The sequence below is a fragment of the Aulonocara stuartgranti genome (assembly GCF_965226115.1).
Source record: "Aulonocara stuartgranti genome assembly, chromosome: 13".
Lineage (NCBI taxonomy): Eukaryota > Metazoa > Chordata > Actinopteri > Cichliformes > Cichlidae > Aulonocara > Aulonocara stuartgranti.
The window spans coordinates 6,329,231-6,349,490 of NC_138949.1; the positions used below are offsets into that span (position 1 = coordinate 6,329,231).

General features: G+C 39.5%; 1 protein-coding gene across 12 annotated transcripts in view; it reads right to left on the reverse strand.

The window, feature by feature from the left end:
• rims1a (regulating synaptic membrane exocytosis 1a) overlaps positions 1-20,260 on the reverse strand; it is a gene marked incomplete at its 3' end in the record, with an annotated part of 119,118 nt that overhangs the window by 15,325 nt on the left and 83,533 nt on the right. For 2 of the 12 annotated variants that reach the window (XM_082558094.1, XM_082558088.1), the window contains exons 10-21: positions 15,882-16,005; positions 12,616-12,662; positions 10,265-10,380; positions 10,041-10,171; positions 9,314-9,485; positions 8,991-9,138; positions 8,696-8,752; positions 5,770-5,935; positions 5,221-5,325; positions 4,714-4,773; positions 2,622-2,699; positions 610-699 (exon numbers count right to left, since the gene is read on the reverse strand). In XM_082558094.1, coding sequence (XP_082414220.1) covers positions 610-699; positions 2,622-2,699; positions 4,714-4,773; positions 5,221-5,325; positions 5,770-5,935; positions 8,696-8,752; positions 8,991-9,138; positions 9,314-9,485; positions 10,041-10,171; positions 10,265-10,380; positions 12,616-12,662; positions 15,882-16,005 — 1,294 coding nt within the window. The other 10 variants (XM_082558089.1, XM_082558098.1, XM_082558097.1 and 7 more) reach the window with 10 other exon arrangements.

Sequence of the window (20,260 nt, forward strand, 5' to 3'; positions counted from 1 at the left end):
ACCCAGGCTTTTTTAATCTTTGCTTGCAGGGTGGGTCTACCTTTGATTAATGCTTCACCTGAGGTTTTACAAAGGGATTTCACTAACCAACAGGTGACATCACAGTGACTACATCCATCATTTATTTGCAGTCTATAGGCTCAAGAGGTTTACTTATTGTGTCTCTTAGAATTAGTAAAACTGCATCATTTAGCCTTACTTTTGCTAACCAACTGATCTTGCTTCGTAGTACATCCTTTCGACCGTCTAATGTTGGGAATAGTTTCAAGGAAGTGACAAATCAAAAACTGTAAGGTACAAGTAAGGTAAACTGATTCCTTTGTCTGATAGCTGGTTATGAAGTTGTCTTTAAACTGACCCGAATACTCAGAATGCTGCTTGCCAATGAGACTTTGCAAAAATCACAACATCATCATGAACAACCTTGAGGACAGAGGTAACAAAGGGGATTTGCTGGAATAGTAGAGTGGTGCACAATAGTGGTGTAGGTGGGGTGAGGATGATATCAGGCTAGTGTAGGATCATTCAGAGGTGAAGGAACTACAAAGACCAGGGAAAGCTGAAGTGCAGGAGGACTACAGGAAGGGGGTTGGGTACAGAGGCTGGTACCTTTCAGTCTCTGGTGAGGGGGCATGATTGTTTGGAGCCAGACAGTTGGCACTAGCGCTCCTAACCCTGTCCAGAGAAGGCTGCAGATCACTAGAGGCACCACAGCACAACATGCCATCCAATGGAGGAAGAGGAGGAGGAGATGGAGAGGAGACAGGGTGGGAGGACAAAAACAGACACAAAGAGAAAAACAATGGACAAACAGAAAAAGTCTTTTAAAAGAAAGTCTGGTTAGATTTCCCTAATAATGCTGTTCTAAGAAATTAAACCATGACTGACCCAGCTGGTGTCAGGATGGCAGTGTCTGTACATTGCAATGGTTGACATGGAGATGGAGTATGGAGGAAAATGTGTCTTCTAGCTGTTACTGCCAAAACTAGACTGATTGATCTCTGCATTTTTCCCAACGCGGAACACTTAAACATCCATGTTAACCATAAACCATCATCAATGTGTGTGTGTGTGTGCCTTACCGATGTGTCACCTCACCAATAGACCACAGATGTGTGGTGGAGCGGCATGTCGCCATGACCATTTTCAGTCTCACTACAGAGTTACTTATTTAATATGCAAGCAGCGTGGAGCTACTGATGAAATGGAAATTTCAAAAAGTGGACTAAACTAAAGAAATGAAAGAAAACAGGTTGGAAACTAACCAGAAGCCCCTGCTGTGATGGAAGGACTGAACCGTTAACCAGTCCAATATAAGTTGACACTGGTACTACAAATTGTCTGATGGCTTCAGTATGCTTCAAATGGAGCGCGAAGAGCAAGAGCAACATCTAATAGCACCTCAAAGAACTTTTCTGACAATGAAAATGTCATCTGACTCAATTCTTTTGTTGTCTTTTTTCAAAGTCTTACAGTCATACTTGTTCTCTGTCGCTCTTGGCTAGGAGCGCTCAAGGTATGACAGCAGACAAAAAGTAGGCGCCATTTTTTGTAATCAAGTTCACACAAGGTTCTGCAGAAACCCTTTAATAACTGCTGTTAATAAACAGTAAAATGATAGAAACTTTTATTAACGCCTTAATGACAGTGAATGTTATGCTACATAACATTATACTGAAGCTCTTCTCGTTGTTTATCCAGTTATTCAAAAACTGCATTAGATCAGTGATTGCTAAAGTGTGAGTTCTGCAAGAGGTCATTTAAAATAAAAGCTGTTGATAGTGAATCAATTTCAGAAAATGAGCCAAATGAATCTATAAAAACAAAAAGATGAATAATAGAATGTACTCATGTAATAACTTATGTGGATGCTCCTGAAGAAGACATCCATGCAGGAAGCAACAAGGACTGATGAGGCAATCAGAGAACAAAAAAGTCGTCGGGATTCAGTAACTTGAAGCGATGAGTCAAAGTAACCGCTGGTAACGAGAAGTGGGCGGGTCCAAATGTAAACTTTCTCAACTTCAAGGCAAGTGATTGTATGAAATACCATAGAAGGATGCTGTTGGCTGGAATGTGACTGCATATTAAATACAATATAGCGTTACTAAGGCAACTAAAGCCTGAATTGTCCTCGATTAAATGCGATTAAATGTCTGCAACAAAGCAGCAGGTGACGAGCAAATTGTTCCCTGTGCTGTTGCCCCTTTGGTATTGTGTGCTGATAAGAGATACTGCATTCTTTAAAATGGCCAGCAGGGGGAGACACCTGATGTCCATTTGAAAACAAACATGGGGAAAAGAGCAAACACATTCAAGAAAAGATCTTTCTGAAAACCTTATGGGCTCAATTAAACATCTGAAGTACTATATAATGCAATTAATATTTAATGGGCATTTTTTTTTTTATCATGGTCCCCTTTAGAGGGATAACTTTATTTATTTAAAAAACAAAAAGCAAAATGTTCATCTTGAGGATTCACCAACAACAGGTGACAACTCTGAGCAGGTCAATCTTTTACATACAGTCTGTGATCTACCTTGGTAAAATGTCGACACAGGGAAAGTCCCTTCAGATTTGGACACTTTCTCCATTTGAACAGATTGAACTGAAGACTTACCTATTTGCCTGTTTGCGGAAACTGCTGAACAAAAGTGGCATCTTAGGTGGCAGTGTGTTATTGTGCCTAGTAGGTCTCCTGATGTTAGCATGCATGCAGCAGACACAAGCAGGAAAGGAAGCCGGAAGGAAAAGGAGGAAGAGCAGAAAAAAAGTATATAGGAGTGCATGGACAACCGAAAGATACAAAGGGGGAAAGAAGTGGCATCTTATCCAGTGATCTCATTGATTTTTGATTTGTTAATTATTTAGATTTATTTATCAACATGTTTCTAGATATTGTGGTCATTGCAAAAATCACTGGCTAAGATTTTAGGGTGTTAAAGCATAAGTAAGCACATTATCTCTGCATTAAGAGCGTACAGTCAGCAGCAGCCAGATCTCTTCTCTACAGACAAACTTAGCACTTTACACCCTCCTTTCCTCAAACACTTGTACACTTATACACTTGTGTGTATAAAAAGTACAAAAAGTGTCCTAGGTTAGATACTAACACAGCTACGGTTGTATAGGGGTTTTATATACCTCTAACAAAGGTATATATAGTGTAACTTACCTCTTTGGCTGTGTGCTCAAATGGCAATGTAAGAGTCACTACATTACACGTGAACTTAAAAATATAAATAATAATCAGTAAGAGTCATTACATGAAAACTGTCACGTTTGGGTTCCTAACATTTAAAGGGAAAAACAAAACCCCCAAAAATATAGTTTCCAGTGACCAAACACACTAAACCAAAATGTCTCCTGTGTCTCATGTAATATACGTAATAACTTTTTGGTATTTTGTTTATGTAGCACCAACACTTCTCTCTTAATGGGAAATGTAGCAATCAAGTGTGAAAAAGAAGTATTTTTGGATGAAATAATATTATTCATTTAGAGCCATGCAGTTTTACATAGGCTTACAAACAGCACTGTATATGTGTATATGTGTGCATACTGGTGTTAACGTTGACCACATAGAGAAATTCTGACACATCATTTTGAATTTTTCTATCCAATTAGATTTTACCTCATCTCAGGCTATAGTGTTGGCTGTATTCCTGTGACTGGGCCAAGCTAACTAACTGACAAATGAGCGTATTAATAAAAAAAAAAAGATATTTGACGAGTTCCCGAGCTTTCAAATCGTGCATTATTGCAGGTTTTAAAATATGCTATGAAACACAAAATTCATAGTTTGGTTTTTGTCCAGAAACAGGAGGACCAGTACAGTTTCCATGGAATGACCCAAAAGCCTTCAGACTAAATAAAGATATTGGAGCATCATGCAAAAAGTGCCCTAAATTGTTTCAGTCAGAGACAGAATTGGTGCATATTCATCATTTGGACGTATGAAAGCAGGTGTACACTAAGCAACATTTAGTTTTAAGTCTAGCCTAGGGGTGTCGAACTCCAGGCCTCGAGGGCCGGTGTCCTGCAGGTTTTAGATCTCACCCTGGGTCAACACACCTGAATCAAATGATTAGTTCATGACCAGGCTTCTGGAGAACTTTGAGAAATGTTGAGGAGGTAATTTAGCCATTTAAATCAGCTGTGTTGGATCAAGGACACATCTAAAACCTGCAGGACACCGGCCCTTGAGGCCTGGAGGTCGACACCTGTGGTCTAGCCCCTGCAAGCTGTACTGTTGGACTGATTCTTGAAAAGCAGCAAAGTCTGAAACCATGCATGGTCCTGTAGTGTCCTCTTGTGGATCTGAGGCAGCAGTACAGCTAGATTACCACAGGATTTCAGCTCACTGGCCTCCTTTTTGTCTCGTTATTTAGACATGACACATTCTGTTTTTCTTACAGTTATTTCACTTAATGAACAGACTAAAACCAACTAATGTGTCTGTGTGTAAGGTCTGATATAACTCGGTTCTCTTTTATAATGCTGGGAAGTCAAAGTTTGCATGGGACTTGTTCACATTTCTTTTCTGTATACATTTTACATTACACAGGATTTTTTTTACCTCGATTTCAGAGGCATATTCGTTTCACTCTTAAATAACAGTCTTGAGCGACAGACTGCAATTAGAGACAATCTGACAAAAACACACCTCATCTACAACCAACATGTAAACATGTCACGATTGGCCAGTTTACCTGGTGTGCAGGCACTCAGCACTTTTGCCTCGCATTGATTGGTGGATCGTGAAGACCTCACTGTGGTAACCATGGGGATGGATGACATATGAGGAAATCAACAACAGTTAAAAAAAACCCAGAAGAGCAGAGGGGAGAAGAGAGTGAATAGGAAAGAGAGCTTTGGCTGGTTCCACACAGTCACACAGATTCAGAAATTCAGTTTTGCAACCGAGAGCTTTCAACCTAAACACTGAGGTCTGAGGTCACCTCGTGCAACATGAAACTCAACAGATAGCTACGGCATCAAACGCTTTTCAAGAAACAAAACAAAAACAGACAAAAAGCAGCAACTATTTAAATCTAAGAGACCAGTAAACAAAGTTAGACTTGGCAACACAGGCACTCACACTCTGTACACACTTTTTCAGCGGATGCGGATTTGCACAAAAAACTAGGGCCTTGTACAACATAAAGCAACTCTGATGACATTTACACTACAAGTGGTGACCAAACACAGGCACGCACCTGTCGTCCAGATACCCTTCCCTTTGATGGCGACCTCTACCAGCATCGTAGTAGCGGGACGGAGAACGAGAACGGTGACCGTGAGAAAGCTCATCATCCAGGCTCCTGAAGGAAATGTAAATAAATAAATAAATGGATGGACGGATAAATGAGAGACTGACTTGTGAGGTTAGTGGTCAGGTGGTATTGCGGCACACTGCTGCTCGGTTTCATTTAGCTCAGTCACTAAAAGCAGAGCTGGCAGCACTGCATGTTCTGAGCCAGACAGACATTTCATTAGTAGATGGACTCAGTTTGCTGGCTTCCAGAAACACTCATGTCCTGTCTGTTTTTCCTGAATCTTGGTTTTGCCTCTTCCATGCATTCACTATCGTCTCCCCAGGCCGATATCGGTCTTTTTAAGTAATCATCGTCAGACGTGAATCGACAGAGCTCTTTCACAGGACTCAGCAATCGGTCCAGGGCAGTGCGTTCAAGACAATTTATGGCTAAAATATAACCATTTGGACAAATAATGGGGAGTAAAATCCTGCCTTACTCAACCCTCACCTCTGGGGGGGGACATTGGGTGGCCGCGACCGGATGCGCCCCTGCTCCTCTCGATGAGGGGAGACGGAACGAGAACGTATGTGATGGGTGGGGGTCCTCTGCTGCTCAGGGACCTCCAGGGTAGATGTGGGCTCCCGCTGCCTCTCCCTGCCACGTCCATCTGCTGCTATGGAGAAATGGCAGCACACATGCACACGTACATAAACAAGATCATAGCAAAGTAAGTGCAATTCAGAGTGTATACTTTAACAGTGACAAAACCTTCAGTCTCTAAAATTCATAAGAAAGGAACGGTATTAAGTAGTACTATATAATCCATATACAGTCTCTTCTTGAGTGAATAATATTACTAAAATGGGTTTGTTAACGCTAAGGTTTTCCATATGATCCTGGCAAACATTAATGATATACAATAACTGTCATTATGCATACATGGGAAGATGCGTGGGCCTTGAAGTTGCAAAAATGTGCTAATGGCTTTAAAATATGGCTGCTAGTCAAGATCAGTAGTGGAACATAGCCAGTATAGCCAGGATGAATTAGAGTGAAATGCATTTTTCTACAGTATCTTTTTTTAATCTGCATTGTTTCTTATCCACCACCATATCTGCATGTCAAAAATTTATACCAAAGCCATACATTAGCTACAGTCAGGCCGAATTACATTTATCATTTGCCTGCAAGACAACTTCTGAACTGTTTCCACTTAAAAAGAAAAAAAATCATATTAAATCATAACATCTGTGACTAAATCTTGTTAACAGTCTGCTGTTTTATACCATGTACATTTAATTTCATTCTAGTCACCTGCTACGTTCTGAACTAAACTAATGTCTATTACCCTTACAACATGCTATTAGCCTTCTACACTTTAGCACTAAAAATACAGAGGAATTCATGATACTACCTCATATATGATAATTAAATTCATGTTCATTTTCTGCTACCTTACAGCATTTGTTTATAACTAAGCCAATGTCTGCTACCCTCACAACACATTCTCACCAGAGTGATCATCGTGTAGGTCTGTTCCTTAACTCTTTCTCGATGCATTAATCAGTCTGGATGAAACTTATTAAATAAACCGCGTAGGGTTTGAAATAAATCTGTATACATGAGGTTTACTGTTATTAAATTTAGCTAAAAACCTTTTATTTCTGTGGCATTTGGTCACTGGAATGTATTGTCATGCATGTCTGTAAATACCTGTTAATCAAACAGTGATGCTAACACTGCCTTTAATTGATTTGTCTTATTACATGAATATGTAGCTTGCAATGAACAAGAAGAAAGAAATATATGTAATTTTTATTCATTTGGTGTTTATGTACAGAAGTTTTTGCATTCTCACTATATACACTGATATAGATCAAATAAAAACAACAACATAATTTAACATACACATCTGTGTTTTAGCGAAACACTGCAGGCCTAGCTAGTTTAAGTTACATTTTTATACCCAGAGAGGGTATAAAAGACACAAGAATTCATGCTACTGACCCTGCTTCCACTTATGTAGTTTAAACTCATGCTCATAGCCCTCACAACATGGATGATTGACTTCATGTCAGTAACCTGTTAGATACAAACACTATATAAAAGATATAAGAAGTCATGCTAGTGGCCTTCCACCTCATGTGTAACCTGATTTAAAACCATGCTAATGGCCTTACCTTACAGCATTCCTCTCTATAATTATGTTAATGTCTGCAAGTTTAGCTTTATTCCACATGCAATTTCCTTATATGCCAGTAGCATGTTACCTTATTTTATGTTAAAATACTTATAATTTTTAAAAATCTTGCTAATAGCCTATTAAATTACATTACTTGCAAGTTTAAAATGGATGTAGCCTCCGGGTTGGAATAAAAAAGGCAATAGGTGCCTTTGCCTGCTTTCTGAAGGCCAATACACCAAGGCCAACTGTGGTTGTAAAAACACTTTATTCCTACAGAAGGTTGTGGGGAAACAACCTTCTAACTAAACACTTTCCTGATGAGTTTATGTGCTCAGTAAATAATTTTTAGTCATAAATAAAAAATATAATATATTTTGTAACTCTTGTTCACTTTGTTTCACAATAGAACAATATACAGGGCGTGGTCATTGGCTAATGACGTGTGAATGACTGATTGTTGTTAGCCAATGACTGAGACCCCCTCCCTGTCACAACACTTTTTCTGGAAATCAGTGTGGTGATGGTAAAAACGCTAAGCCCATGGCTTCAAAACAGAATGTCATAAACCTGTGGATGATGTCACAGTACACACATCCATCTTTTTTTTTTTTTTTTGCAAGTTTTGCAGCATTTTCTTTTTCTATTTCCACTGTGTTCAACTAATCTGCTGGTTTTTTCTTAACTTGCATTTGACCTCTCAGGGGAATCATAGTTATCTCCAGTATGGTCCTTTCAAGCACACAGGCCCCACAAAAAAGCCCCACTCACCTCATCACCTGATTTTTCTGTTTAGCAGCCAGTAAGCTGGTTTTAAGGATGAGGGTGGTACCATATACAAGTATAAGATAAATGAAGATTATTTTAAACTGTAAATCTGGCAGATTTGGTAAAGTACACAAATATGCAGTTATCTTTGTACACTACTAAAGTACAACTACTATGTACTACTATCCATACTGGACTTATTGTGAAATGACCACAATCTGTCCCTATTAATGGATAATTTTAAAAAAAAACAACAACAACAACAACATCTGGTGCAATGTAAGAAGTTTTGGGGTCATTTAGAATCTCAAGTTATCAATTTTTAACCAAATAACTTAAATTCTGGATTACGAACCAAGCCTAAATGCAACCACTCTTTAGCAGATCTCATTTTTTAAAAGCTATAGTTACAAATAACACCGAGAACAGAAGTGCAAGCTGCAGAAAACCTGCATGTAAAACTAAGAAACAGTCCCAACCCACCTTTAGATACTACTGCTGTACCCTCATCAAATTCAGCCTCTGTTACACGCTGAGAACCTAAACAGTAACAGACACACACACAAAGATACCCACAGATGTGTACACACACCACACACACATATATATGGATGCACACATCAAATGCAGTATTAGGGAAATGGAGTGAAAGCAGACATTTACATAGACACGCATGCTAAACTGCTTATGGACAGGACACTTACACTTACAAGCAGAAATATATGAAAGAGCTTATGCATGTCATGTTGCACACGACACGAGATCTTGACAGACTTACGCTGCAATTTTTTGCCAGGGGCGTCTATGTGTCGTCGGGGCAGGTATGGGGAGGGCTGGGGCAGTGGTATGGATGAGACATCATGAGTTTGGAGGGGATACCAGTGAGGCTTGTCATCCAGTAAGGCCGTCTCTAGCTCCACCAGGACCTGTTCAAGTCACCAACCACACAGTAAATATGTGCTTGTAAAGAAGTTAAATGTTTAAGGGTTAGGCATTCATTTTTGATGGTTAGGGTTAGGGGCTAGGGAAAGCATTGTGTCAAGTAGATGTCTCCACAAGATATGAATACCCGGCATGTGTGTATGTGGATGTGTGTGCTACCTCTCCCAGAAAGATGCTGTCCTCCTCTGGAGACCTGGGTTGGTCCCACACGGTCAGCTCCAACATGTGGTTTCGGAAATCCCTGCGATGGACGTGACTGTAGACGAATGTCTGGTTCCACTTAGGCTCACAGGTCTTCTTCACTGTTTTTGTCCTTCGTTTGCTCTTGTCGCTGTGTTAAACAACAGATTCTTGTCTTTAAAGTCAGTTGAATGTTGATTTTGATTCTAGTCCCATTTGTGCCTTATTCAGCTGACTGGAACTGCTTTCTTTAAATATAAACGAGATGCTAAACTCACAGTAGAGTGTCTTTTCCCAAAAAAACCCTCTTCGATTGCGTTGTATAACATGATTACTGAAGATGTATTTTATCCATGTGAGGTCAAAGTCATCATCTGCGATCACCCTAACCCTGACTATACTATCAGAACATGAAATTTTTGTTCTTTTTACAAACTGTTCTTCCAAGTCTAAGGGACGAAACAATACTCATTCAATATCAAAAACTTGTGCATATTGTATTATATAAGTATATTCAATGCCAAACTCCAGTGTTTTACATTAAAAGTCACGTGCATGATTTGTGCAGTTTGCATAAAAGAATCGTGTCCTAGCCTTCGTGTCACAAGGGTTTTTTGCAGCTCTTTTGTAAATGGCCATAATTTTCATGCCAAATGAGGGCTAGGCATTGTGACTGTTCAGAGTGCCTGTGTCAGGGTTGGCATACCTGCGGTCAGGGAGGAAGTACATTTTGACATAAGGGCTCCTGGGCCGCCCATCAGGCCGAAGAGAAAGCTCCACAGCCTGCAGCACGTTCACTATGAGCTGGTGACCCACTTTATCGTACCACAGCTTCACCTGGATGAGAAGCAAACAAAAACAAATCCGATGCCATGTCTTCACATTTAGCAAACTTGAAAGGTCCTCCACAGTTCAAGTGCCCACACTCACTGAGAGTCGCCCTGGCATTAACTGCGGAGCATCTCGGAGCATCCCGGGACTGGAGGGAGACAGGACATTTAAGGATGGTCTCTCCATCTTCTGGGACTCAAAAGAACTGGAACCTGCTATGAAGGCAGGGAAAGCAATATGTTTGAAATCCCGAGCAGGAAATGCCAGCTGTCTTTCAGAAGGGAGTCAGACTGAAAACATAATCTGCTCCAAAACCAAAGGTGCGTTCGTTACTGAAACTCCAGACTCCTCAGAAAAGTTCACACAGAAACAGTTTAAAGTATAAGTCAGCTAACCTGTCAGGATGACAAATCACCACGCTTCTGTCCTAGTTAGAGTCCAGCAGGCTTCAGTGTGACTTGGGTCACGAAAGCCTTATATTCAATTACATGATCAAAAGTCATCTAACTAACTGCCTACCAGGAAACTGATCTTCTCCCGCTAACATTCATCACAGATGTCAGACATCAGTTAGTTTCAGGAAAAAAAAGAGTTGTCTAATTAGTCACTCAACGCAATATTAGAGGACATTATCAGCCACATGTTCAGAAAGGGAACAGAAAACTTCTAGTACTCATCAATCTCCACGTGTTTGAAGGGAACTGATTATGCTCATTTCAAACATGAGATTTTTATTCTTAGACTCTATTAGCAGGGGTGCACATAAGTGGTCCACAGGTGCGCATTAGCTGTCAAACTAAAAGACGCGCACCAGAAAAGAAGTTGCAACGTGCGTTTGCATACATAAGATTTTCTGGAGGAGAACAGACATTTGTTTAGAACTCTTAAAGATGTCGAAGAAGCTCCTTTAAGCAATTACTTTGGTGTTCCTCTACCTCCAAAGAAATGTCAGAAGGAGTCCGAACCGCAAAAGAAGCGCGTATTCTCTGAAAAGTGGTTGCAGGAGGTGAGCTGGCTTCAAACAAATGATGAAGGCACAGAGATGTGGTGCAGAATATGCCATGAAAATCCCACTCTAGCGGACAAAAACACTGCCTTTTATATGTACGCAAACACGTGTTGCAACTTCTTATCTATTTTGACAGCGAATGCGCACCTGCAGACCACTTATGCACACCCCTGTCTATTAGAATACCTTTGCATGATTTATTATTTGAAAAAAATCCTCATTTATGTCATATTGGGCTTTCTGGGCACCCTTTCATCATCGTTTGTCTTAGCCAGAGCCGTTTGGCTTAGATGATCATATTAGGACTATCTGCTCTTAGTGATGTCACACAGAGCCACAGATAGAAAAAAAACCTGTAAAGCAGTCTGAATCCTGAGCTCTGCAATCAATTATAGATAAATTAACATCATTATTTGATACTCTGGCTATGTTTAAGATGAGTGTCTGTTTTAAAGAAACCACTCAACATTTTAAGGGCCAATATTTATCTTTCTTGCTGGGAGTTAGATGAGAATATAAATACCAGGAAGAAATCAGTTTAATTTAGCATAAGAAACGAGGCAGGAAAATTTCACCAATGAATGAGCTCTTAATTTAAACAACTCCAAAACAGACATAACTGGCAGAGCCACTAGTGGATGTCATCTATTTAAAAAAGTATAATTTATCTATTAATTAGAAAAGAATAGGATGAAAAAAAAAAGCACATAGTGTACAAACAGCAAGGCAACGCAACTAATAGTCTTTATACCTCACCTTTACAACTCTACTAAAATACAGAAGGGAATATTTTTTTAACCTGTGCCGTACATTTGTCTGACAGTACTGTAAGTTCACAGTATTATTATGACGACTTTTACGCATAAAAAGCTACTTTCAGGTGCCCATTTGTCACAAAGGGTCACCACAGTGGGAAGCTGTGCATGTTTTGATTTAGCAGAATTTTACACTGGATGCTCTTCGTGACACAACCCCAAAGGGATCTGCTAGAATCAAACCAATGACCTTTTGGTTGTCAAGTAAATTTGTAAACCATTACGCTATTGAAAGGACATTTATGACATTTTTAATTAAGTGAATTTACTCAATATTTTTTCCACTAATGAAAACCACAAATTTTATTTTTTTACATTTTTGTGAACAGTTGAATAGTGTTTTTTAAAAACCTTTGAGGTAGTTCTTTCAGTTTTTCTTGACTCATTCACACAAGACCTAATTCTTAGAAAGGAAGAAAATATTTCAAAATTTTGGACTATTCCTTTAAGTTTATATGACATAATATGACATCCATAACATAAAGTATATAATAGTACATCAACAAACGTATTTTTTGCTATAATTCATATCATACAAATGAAATCAGCTAGATATACAGATATACGACATACATAGGTGACAAACAAGCACAGAGCAGTCTCAACATGTCAGAGGAGATACCTACTAGATTCTAATGGAGGGTGGGACGTGTCGGGGATTCTTGGGATATCACTGAAAGAGAAACCGCAAAAACACATGAGTCACAGTTGTACTGGCACTGAAGTCAGACTAAGAATGTTAGATGTAAAAGTGACACACAGGCGTACATGCATATTCAGACAGTAGTTACCACGCAGGGAGAAAGCAGCACTGTAAACAAAGGTTATTTGGATGTTGAGATTAAAGGATCATGTGGTTAAAAAAATGGAGAAGCAAAGGGAGATGTGAGTAGAGCAAAGCTCTTCCCGTGACTGCAGTGTTTCCCAGACTCACTCAGTTCTGTTCGACCAATCACAACTGGAAATTATAATGGGTGAAAACCATTAGCTCATTAGCGTCTATCCACACCGCCATCTTTTCTTATCCATCACCACAACCCATGGGAAACACCAGAATCCACTGCACCAGCTCAATGTAATGTAAAGGAAAAGAAATGGTAATCTGTGTAACACTTATCAGTGTAATTTTCTTTTTCAGTTGAAATTTAAAGTGTGCTAATCTTGGACTCACATCAGGCATGTGATGGTTTTACACATGAAGTGGCAGTGTTTTAGAGTTTTACTTACCAAACAAACCATTATTCAACAATCAAATCCCTAAAAAACATTCTTTTTGAGAGAAATATGGATACCACTCAAAGAGCTAGTGTCTGGACTTAAAGCTAACTAAGATAAACTAGCATAAAGTCTGGAAATAGCTAGGCTAGTCATCTCCTACCTTCAACTTTTTACTTAATGTATAACTGTCAGACTGAAATTTTCTTATTTCTGCTTCAAGTTGAAAGAAAACTGCTTCATTTAGTAAAATTTTTACTTGTAAATTCAAATATTAAACTGATAAGTGTTTCATGGATCATAGGTTGCCTTGAAACACATTCCAAAATCAAAAATAGGAAACATGTATATGGAAAAAAAAATATTGCTTGCTTTATGAAACCCAACTTCAGTAATTCAGAAATAAGGTACCAGGGATACTGTGTGCTGGATTTTATTAATAGACTGTATATAAAAGACAGACGTAGCCATCACACCATCCAGTTTTTAAGTGATGACGTGATGAATCCTGCTTCCAGGCCCAAACTACTGCGTTTAATAAGGCTGTTGTGTATTTAACATGTTTTAATGCTTTGTATCTTGTTGTATTAATCTCAACAAGCCTCCCAAAACAGTCAGTGATCACTGTTGGCCTCTCTCGGTTTTTATTACTGCTATTCATTTTAAAGCTCAGTTTTTAAAACTATAGCTAAGCCCATGCAGCAGTATATTAATGACTAACCTCTTGTTGTGGATCCTGGCATGCGATTGTATTTGTTCGTAACCATCGGGAACCCTCACGTTAACTTTTATCGAGTGCAAAAATATTTAGTGTTCATCCTCCAGCTTCACTGTTTTAATTATGCTAACATAGCTGTGTTGCTAGCGATCACGTAGCACATCATTATACACCAGCTAGCCAAGCTTCAGTAACCCTACAAACTTTGTTAAATTTCATAAATTCGGTTTTCATGGATGCCTGAATGTAAACTTAATTGTTACACCTGGTAGAGCAGCCACACTGATCATTTTATTACAGATGAAAGAGTTTAGACAGTTTTTAACTCTCAGTGACGCTGCAGTGATCGTGTGACTTAGGGACCTGCAGCGGAGTTTAGGCCCAGGCACGGCTAATGACGTCAGACTTAAAGACCAGATTGGCCAGTGCTTTGAAAAATCCTGTTCTTCCAAGTCCTGAGGATTGTTTAATGTTGCCATCTTCAGTTTTTAAAAACAGAAGTTGCAGCTGCGTAGTCATTCTAACTTGTCAATCACAAGACAGGCTGTTTATCTGACATGCCATTCTTATCGTCCTTTTTTGACTCCTAGTGGGACCAAAATTGAACAAAAAACCAATCATGTTGCATTCTATAACAACTGACACTAGTCGTCCTCTTGTGGCCATTTAAAAAAATGCAAGTTTACTTGCTTGCTGTGACCATCTTTTATATACAGTCTATGAATTTACTCGAGGGTAAGACTTAATCAGGAGTTTAAAAAATAGGAATTCCAGATGCTGCACAAACAGCTTAAAAGCTTGCGAAAACACTGATACATTGATGGATGTTTTCCGCTGGCCATTTTGCATCCCAACAGGTAAACTTGTAGTTTAATTTAGCACACAGTGCAGCTACTTTCATAAAACCGTATAGTGACATCAATTAGATTTCTCACTTAACAGTATTACAGTTAGTTCCTTTAGGGATGCAAAATGGCACCAGCAAAACCAAAATAGTTTCCATAAGCGTGGCAGAATTAAAAGGTCCTAAAAAAAAAAAAAAGATTACTTACTGATATTTTCTATACACCCTTCGTGAGTGTTTGGAGAGAAATTCATATATTCAACTTTTTTTTCCATCAATAAGCAGAAAAGTAAAATTTGAGAGCTGCACCAGTGGGCACTTTACTTTTAAAATAACCCACTGGATTGACCTTATTACACACAACAACAAAACGTATTCAAAATACCTGAAACCAGCTTGCACCCTGGTTTGTGTGACGTTTTTGAAATGACAGCTCTTGAACAATAATAGAAAATGAGAGGGTGACACCTCAAACTCCCTCTCTTTGAATTAAATTTTTCCAAAGCTTTGCTAATGTTAGCAATGTAAGAGTTAGCAAGTCTGCTAAATATAAGGCAAAGTTAGTGTACCTGAAAGCATCCAATTCAAAGTATCTCGAGAAAAATGAACTTTTTTTTGTTTACTGATGACTTTTGATACTAATGATTTGAAATGATACACTTAGAGTTAAAAATAAATTTTACTCAGGGCGTCTACTGAATTCAGAAGTATGTTCATGACTGTGCTTGTTGAGCTTTGCAATCCATCGACTAAAAACTTCACATTCAGCTTCTCCTGTCTTTAATGGAGCTTACAGACAGTTTTATTTGGTCAATAATAATTCAGCTTTTACCATCCGACAAATAAAAGCAAGTGCTTTTTTAAAGGGGACATATGAGAGATGGCTATCTCCCAGTCCAAAACTTGGCAGCTGCAGGCAATGGCCAGTTGTTTTTAATACGTTGAATGCAGCTGTGCATCATAACCTCCTGCTTTGTCTGAGGTCAACTCTGAGTCCAAATAAATGTTGCCTAATTAAATAAGGGTTTCAATTTACAAATAGACTAGTAACTGACAAACCAGGTAAAAACATATGACTCTGACAGTATACTGGACGTGTTTCATGCCTGACTTACCCAATAGGCCTGGATACCACCAACTCCACTTGAGGGTCAGCTTGAGACTCCAAGATGATGTTGTAAACCTCCTTCATAGTTGCTCCCGGTAACAGCTTCCCGTTCCACTGCAAAACCTCGTCACCTGAAATCAGATGTCCACATTGTCATAACTAGCTCAAAAGCCATGTCAAAGTAATGGCTGTTGACAGGATTATAACAAATAAAGTTTTTATTTGAAATTAACAAAACTAAATAAAGTTATCAAAGGACAAAAAAACATGACATATGTCAGTAAATGAGTCAGGATCATTGGCATGTTTGAACATGTGCTAATGTAGTAAGTGAAACATTGTTTGGGAAAAGAAGAGCACAAAAGTCTGCAGCAATAATAGCTTAGGTGCAAAGTTATTCTTCCCCCTGAGGTAACAAGTGGAGCATGCGTTTATACAGGGGAACACTGGACCTAGGTGTTCCCAATTCATCATCACCCAACCACACCCCACTGGACACCTGCAACACAAAACACAAAGACAAATACAACCTCCCAGCCCACGAGCCAAAAGAGACAGTGTCGTCAACTGGCACCACCACAGCCTACATACTACCTTAACCTTAGCAGCATGATCCCACATAAGAACATCTGTCAATACGTGTGACCATGGCCACTTCCACATTTTTAGATCTCTTGATTAGCATACACTAGAACTACAAGTTCAGAGACCACGCATCGTATACCACAAATATATAGCATGTGCCTTCCTCAGACTGGTAAGGGAAGTGACATCTTCCAGTAAAAGTTCCAGCAGAAACTATGGTAATATCCGACCATGCCTAAGAATGACATCAGCTCTTTTTTTTTCTTTTGTTCTCTGGCCAGCGCCTTCCCTTGGCACCCCTCGTTGTGACCACAGCTGACACCGGCCAACAACATGCTCGTTGTAGATTACTAATGGATAGCAAATTCACATTTAGCCAAGTCAGTGTTCAGTCGGACTGCAGACACTGTAGAGCTGGGCGATATATCGAGTTTTTAAAAAAATATCGATATATTTTTATACGAGATATAAGATGTGACAATATCCTTTATATCGATATAGTCTATGTTACGTATAATTATACTTGTGGAGCCGCAAGTTTGCCTCTCTTTCGTCCACTTTCGTCTTTACGCAACGTTACTCGGCCTCGCCTCTCCTTCACTGAACACAACTCCCCCTCCTCCCCCATCGCTTCACCTGCAGGAAGCGACAAGATGGACACGGCAAATCTCCATTAACGAGTTACTGCGCATCGCCCCGTGCGTGGGGCTGGACGGCGTCAATGTGTTAGCTAGCTAACCACGCTAACGCCATGCAGCCTAGAGGTGCTGCACGGACTAAAATCCTTTCATTTTCTCAAAAGTTGACAGCGTGCCTTATGTATGAATTCTGGTTGTGCTTGATGGCCGCGAACCGATTTTATGTGGAACACGGCGCTCAGCAATCTGTCAAAAAATGTTTTAATATGACTTTGCTAAGCTACGGAGCTGCACCGCTTGATGGATTGTCGGAGCATTACGGCTGAGCCTCGCGGAGTGATACGTACTGTGCTTCAACGTAATATTACCCTACTGTGTATAAGGACCATAAATGGCACCTGTTGAGAGACGTGGTTGCGAAGCGGATTTCAAACTCCAGGCTGTCAGTCACGCAGTACAAGTTGGGAACAGAGCAGCTGTGAAATCTGTCTTTGTTATTGTGCTCAGCGTCTTTTAGTTTACATTTTGACTGCACAATTGTGAGCTTTTTGTTATGCACAAAAACAACATTGTTTTCTTTTATTTATGGAGCATTATTATTTAATAAATGCTCATAATTTATTTTTGAGTAAATTTGATGTACATCTGCTCTATGTTAATAAAAGTGCCTGTGTGACATCTGGGACACAGCTTTGACTAAGAACTCTCTTCTTGTTCTTACTTTATGGCTTTAAAAAAATATATCGAGATATATATCTTATATCGCCATCCAGCTAAAAAATATCGAGATATGAATTTTGGGTCATATCGCCCAGCCCTAGCAGACAGACATTTAAATAAGGAACAAATACACAACATATGAATGCCACAAATGTCATTCTATACAACCACATCATCCAGACAGACAGTGTAGCATTCCAGATTTTTAATCAATAGGACCATTATCACTCGAACAGATAAACTTTACTCATAAACTTTGCAGATCAAACTTGGTCAATACAGTCATCCAATCATGGAAGTGGAAATGCAACAGGCTTAGTGATACTGACCTTGCCAAGAGTCTAAACAAAACCTGAGAGTGTTGTCACATAATGGGACAAGAAAACAAGGGAGCTAGAAGCTAGCCAGCTAGAAGATGATGGGTCGATGATGTTGTTTTAAAGTATGAACCTGACTTCTGCATCCAAGTACTTACACTTGTCAGCTGACACCTAGTAAAAGTGCTGCTTAATGGGGAATATCAATAATCATATGAATCATCAAATGAATTTGGTGAGTTTGTGAACGTGTGTCAGCAAATAAACGTTTGGAATTTTTCCAGCTCGTCACACAGAAACTCTTTTAGGTGAACTAACAAATTATTCACATTTATGAGAGTTTTGGTGCTTTAAACCAACCACATGCCTAATTCCCAGTACCAACTTTTTCCCTTTCTGTTACTACTAGTGACTGGGTAACCACAAAAGGGTGGTTTCAACAGACAGAGCTGTCTTTTCTTAAGCAACTCTGGTGTAGAAATTAAACAACTCTTTCGTGAGATCTGCTTCACCACTGTGGAAGGACCTGGCCTGAAAGAAGCATCCAACAACAGGCAGCACTTGATCATCAGGACTGAACTGGCACCACTCAGCCTGCTTCGTAAATGAGCTTCATCATTCCTTGCGATGCAGCCAACTTCTATTTTGCCAGCTACCTTCAAATGTATAAACTATGCTGGAAGTCATTCACATAGTCAGTTTAGTTTTTTGGAACATTGTCATCCTTAACCCTCAACAAACCCTCAGCACCGTATACAGAACAGGCAAACACCATGTCACTGGGGCTAAAGCCAGTTGTCACTTGTGAAACTTCTCTGGCTGTCAACATGAAGCATTGAAAAACCCTTCTACCAAAATCTGCCTAAGAACAGTGACTTTAGCATCTGATGAAAATGCTCCAACAACCCTGACTTTGACCTGTCCAGGGTGTACCCTTCCTCTCGCCCTAAGACAGCTGTGATAGGCTGACCCTGACCCTAACAAGGATAAGCACAAGAGAATGGATGGACGGGCCCTGACTTTGTGCTGATAGGCTGATGACTGGAAGTGCTGCACCTGAACTTGTTTTAACAACTGGGCAAACTTGGAAGGTAAAAATTAGAAGCCTGATCATTTTTGCATCACTTTAGGGATTTCAAAGATAGAAATAAATTGTCGCTTTCACTACAGACCTGGTTGTTACCAGTTGTTAAGGATATGCAACTGGGTGATATGACATATGACAATAAAAAGATATTTTAGCTCCAACTTGGAAGGAAGCAAAGGACCCACAAGTTAAGGAGCATATGCTCAAAAGGTTCTTCTGAAAAGGATATTGGGTATTCTGTCATGAAAATAAAACCATCCGGTGTAAACGGTAAATAAGCACCATCACAGGGAAGTTCTTCACATAAGGAACACAAGTGGAGTGTAGCTTGATGTGTTTCAACACAAGGTATCTCAAAAGAAACAGCTAGTCTAGCAGACACATTTACTTGTTTTTTTTCTTCAGAGCTTAACAATATGCCTTCATATGCTCTTTTTCCTGACACAACTTTTTGAAGTGTTCTTCCAAAACAACAAGACTCAAAAACTCTTAAAGAGATTTTATCTCTGAAGCTGCACAACAAATATTATTCAACAAATCAAGCAAAAACTCCAGGTAGTGCCGCTTATAACCTTTCCTATCATTCCTGAACTCCTCACGATAGGAACCATCCCAAAATAGCTGCTTTCACTAACTCAGTGAGTTGACGTTGATGCAAGGAGGTTTAATGATTACATTTGGCTTCCCAGTTACTTGCCATGAGCAGTAAGTTCTAATATATTCCAATATATTCCATAGCCAAGTGACTTGCTCCTAATCACTGCCACACAACTCCCTTCGAGGTTTTACCTCTGAAGATGCATGCCCAAGGCTGATATTATTTAACACATCACATGGAAACTGCAGGTAGGGCTGCTTATTCTCTTTCCTACCATTTCTAAACTGGTCGCGGCAGCCTCAGAAATGGTAGGAAAGCTAGGTAATACTAGCGAGCATCCCTTCTAACTGCATAAACAACACCTAACTAACTCAGGCCTAGTCTTCAAATTGAAAAGGATAGAACAAGGAAATAACTAGCATCTGGCAACAACCTCACACC